Source organism: Rhinopithecus bieti, unplaced genomic scaffold (genome assembly GCF_001698545.2).
Source record: "Rhinopithecus bieti isolate Rb0 unplaced genomic scaffold, ASM169854v2 scaffold_23276, whole genome shotgun sequence".
In the NCBI taxonomy this organism is placed as follows: domain Eukaryota; kingdom Metazoa; phylum Chordata; class Mammalia; order Primates; family Cercopithecidae; genus Rhinopithecus; species Rhinopithecus bieti.
The window spans coordinates 1,123,100-1,127,041 of record NW_016810868.1 but is presented as its reverse complement, the minus strand read 5'-3'; the positions used below and the strand labels follow the sequence as shown (position 1 = coordinate 1,127,041).

Below are 3,942 nucleotides of genomic sequence, written 5' to 3'. Positions count from 1 at the left end.
CTCAGGAAAAGAGAAGAAAAGAAAAGAAAAAGGCCAGGCGCGGTGGCTCACGCTGTAATCCCAGCACTTTGGGAGGCCAAGGCGGACGGATGACAAGGTCAGGAGATCAAGACCATCCTGGCTAACATGGTGAAAACCTGTCCCTGCTAAAATACAAAAAAAAAAAAAAAAAAAAATTAGCCGGGCGTGGTGGCAGGCACCTGCAGTCCCAGCTACTCGGGAGGCTGAGGCAGGAGAATGGTGTGAACCCAGGAGGTGGAGCTTGCAGTGAGCCAGGATGGCGCCACTGCCCTCCAACCTGAGCGACAGAGCGAGACTCTGTCCCCCCCCCAAAAAAAAAGACTGGAGGCTGTGCCTGGCTTTGGGCGTGGGACTAAGATGTGGTCCTGCGTCCTTCCTGTCCTGAGCTCTGGCCACTTCCTCCTTGCACTCCACTTTCCAGCTGGCCTGATAGTTTCCCAATGCTTCAGTTTTTAGTGTTGTGTCACCCCTGGAGGTCCCATGCAGTCCCTGTACTTTTGGAGGCCCCATCTTAGCTGTAATTGTGTTCTCACTGTGCAAGCCTGGACCACTCTGGGCAGAGGTGGCAGGAAGACTGGCCCCTCTGTCCTCTGATGTATCCCCAGCAGTGGGCACCAAGGGAAGACCTGGCAACAGCGACCCAGCCCCTGAGCCTCCCAGGGCACCCGTCTGCACTCTTGGCCTCTGAGCCTTAGGGCCCTGCTCCCCTGAGTCGTTTGTGAAGACAGTTACCTGGCCACAAGGTGGTCCAGGAGGTTGCTGCCCCCCTAGCCTTGCCAGCACTCCTACCTGTCTGCAGGCTCTGTCGGCCTGGGTAGGGTCGCTCCTCCCCTTCTGGTGCTGCAAGTGCCTCTGGCTGTACAAACCTTGATTTTCTAAATCCTCTATTACAGCCCAACCCACACCTTGAGGTGGAATTTGGAATCACCCTGACCTAGAGGGCCAAGAGTTCGTGTCCTGACACCTGCCTCCAAGAGACATGTGCCTCCTCTGCTGCCCAGCCCTGCAGGGGTGATAAGGGTTCCCATGGACTCTGACCTGGGGCGTGGAGCCTGCTCTGCTCACCTGATTCCATGTGTGCCATGCCTACCCTCCAACTCCAACGTTCATCTGAACTGATGTTCAACCACCACAAACTACTGGAGTAGAACAGGCCATTCATTCATTCATTCATTCAGCAAGTACTCCCTGAACATTTGCTGTTGGCCAGTCACGGTGCAGGCTTGGGTTCAACACTCGCTTGTTCAGTCAACAAACATTGATTGAGTGCCTACTGTGTGCTGCATTTATCTGAGGTGATGGGGGTAGAGCAGTGGCCTAAACAATGCCCCCCCTGGGCTGGACAAGGTGGCTCACACCTGTAATCCCAACACTTTGGGAGGCTGAGGCGGGCGAATCATGGGGTCAGGAGTTCGAGACCAGCCTGGCCAACCATCTCTACTAAAAATACAAAAAATTGGCCAGGCACGGTAGCTCAAGCCTGTAATTCCAGCACTTTGGGAGGCTGAGACGGGCGGATCACGAGGTCAGGAGATCAAGACCATCCTGGCTAAGCCGGTGAAACCCCGTCTCTACTAAAAAATACAAAAAACTAGCCGGGCGAGGCCACTGCACTCCAGCCTGGGCGACAGAGCGAGACTCCGTCTCAAAAAAAAAATAAAATAAATAAAATAAAAATACAAAAAATTAGCTGTGTGTGATGGTGGGTGCCTGTAACCCCAGCTACTCGGGAGGCTGAGGCAGAAGAATCACTTGAACCCGGGAGGCAGAGGTTGCAGTGAGCCGAGATTGCACCACTGCACTCCAGCCTGGGCGACAGAATGAGACACTGTCTCAAAACAAAAAACAAAACAAAAACAGCAACTCCCCGCCTTTGTGGGGTTCACTTCTCACAGGGGAGTCAGGCAGCTGAGAATGCAGAAAGGCAGCCTGGCACGGAGATGGGAAGTTGTCTGCCGAGTGGGTGTGGCCTAGAGAGCTGAGGCCTGACCAAACCTGTCCCCAGCCACACGTTTCTCTGGGGACAAGCAGTCCAGGAAGGAGGAACAGGAAGTGCAGAGACCCCGAGGCAGGCCCAAAAAGCAACTCCATGCAGGTCCAGGAGAATGCATCTGGGCCTTGCCCCGGCGGTAAAGCCCCCTTCCGAACTCAGTGAGGGCATGTGTGTGGAGGTGGGGGCAGAACCCCACTGCAAGGAGACACAACTGCCTGAGGGGTCCACGGGCCGGCGTGAGATGTTACTTTTCATTTTGGGTCCTAGATCATCATCAGAGGTGTGTGAACCAGAGCAACTCCATCTTGAATGGGAGCTGGGTAAAATAAGGCCGAGACCTACTGAGCTGCGTTTCTGGATGGTTAAGGGATTCTAAGTCAGGCATAGAATTCTTGTGCCGACATAGGAGGTCGGCACAAGATACAGGTCATAAAGACCTTGCTGATAAAACACGTTGCGATAAAGAAGCCAGCCAAAACCCACCAAAACCAAGATGTCAATGAGAGGGACCTCTGGTTGTCTTCACTGCTGCACTCCCACCAGCGCCATGACAGTTTACAGATGCAATGGCAATGTCAGGAAGTTACCCTATATGGTCTACAAAGGGGAAGCATGAATTATCCACTCCTTCTTTAGCACATCATCCAAAAAAACATAAAAATGGGCAATCAGCAGCCCTCAGGGCTGCTCTGTCTGTAGAGTAGCCATTCTTTATTCCTTTACTTTCCTAATAACTTGCTTTCGCTTTACTCTACGGGCTTGCCCTGAATTCTTCCTTGTGCAAGATCCAAGAACCCTCTCTTGGAGTCTGGATAGGAACCTCTTCCCTGTAACAGCACAGTTTTTGTTTGTTTTGATGTGTTTTTGTTTTTTGTTTTGAGACGGAGTTTTGCTCTCGTTGCCCAGGCTGGAGTACAATGGCATGACCTTGGCTCATGGCAACCTCCCCCTCCCAGGTTCAAGGGATTCTCCTGCCTCAGCCCCTGGAGTAGCTGGGATTATAGGTATGCAACACCACGCCTGGCTAATTTTGTATTTTTAGTAGAGACGAGGTTTCTCCACATTGGTCAGGCTGGTCTCAAACTCCCAACCTCAGGTGATCCGCCCGCCTCAGCCTTCCAAAGTGCTGGGATTACAGAAGTGAGCCACCGCTCCTGGCTTCTTTTTTTTTTTTTTTTTTTTTGTTTGTTTGTTTTTTTGAGACAGAGTTTCGCTTTGTCACCCAGTCTGGAGTGCAGTGGTGCAATCTCGGCTCACTGCAACCTCCACCTCCTGGGTTCGAGTGATTCTCGTGCCTCATCCTCCCGAGTAGCTGGGACTATACAGGTACACGCCACCACACCTGGCTAATTTTTGTATTTTTAGTGGAGACGGGGTTTCACCACGTTGCCGAAGCTGGTCTCGAACTCCTGGGCTCAAGCGATCATCCTGCCTTGGTCTCCCAAGGTATTAGGATTACAGGCGTGAGCCACGGCACCTGGCCACCATTGGAATTCTTTTAAGCAGTCATATGTATTACTTTTAGACTTACTATAGTTTCTAGGAGAAAGTTTTGTGCCCAACTGGCAGAATCTACCCTTTCATATTTTTCACAAGCAAACGATTTTATTTTTATTTTTATTGAAATGAAGTTGGCCGGGCGCGGTGGCTCAAGCCTGTAATCTCAGCACTTTGGGAGGCTGAGACGGGCGGATCACGAGGTCAGGAGATCGAGACCATCATGGCTAACACGGTGAAACCCCGTCTCTACTAAAAAAAAATACAAAAAACTAGCTGGGCGTGGTGGCGGGCACCTGTAGTCCCAGCTACTCGAGAGGCTGAGGCAGGAGAAGGGCATAAACCCGGGAGGCGGAGCTTGCAGTGAGCTGAGATCTGGCCACTGCACTCCAGCCTGGGCGACAGAGCGAGACTCCGTCTCAAAAAAAAAA

The 3,942-nt window shown here is 52.0% G+C and overlaps 1 protein-coding gene across 1 annotated transcript in view; it reads left to right on the top strand.

Moving 5' to 3' along the window:
* The first annotated feature begins 2,126 nt into the window (after positions 1-2,126).
* UAP1L1 (UDP-N-acetylglucosamine pyrophosphorylase 1 like 1) overlaps positions 2,127-3,942 on the top strand; it is a 9,837-nt gene continuing 8,021 nt past the window's right edge. The window contains exon 1 of the mRNA XM_017892992.1: positions 2,127-2,192. Within this exon, the coding sequence (XP_017748481.1) occupies positions 2,127-2,192 (66 nt within the window). The remainder of the gene's footprint in view (positions 2,193-3,942) is intronic.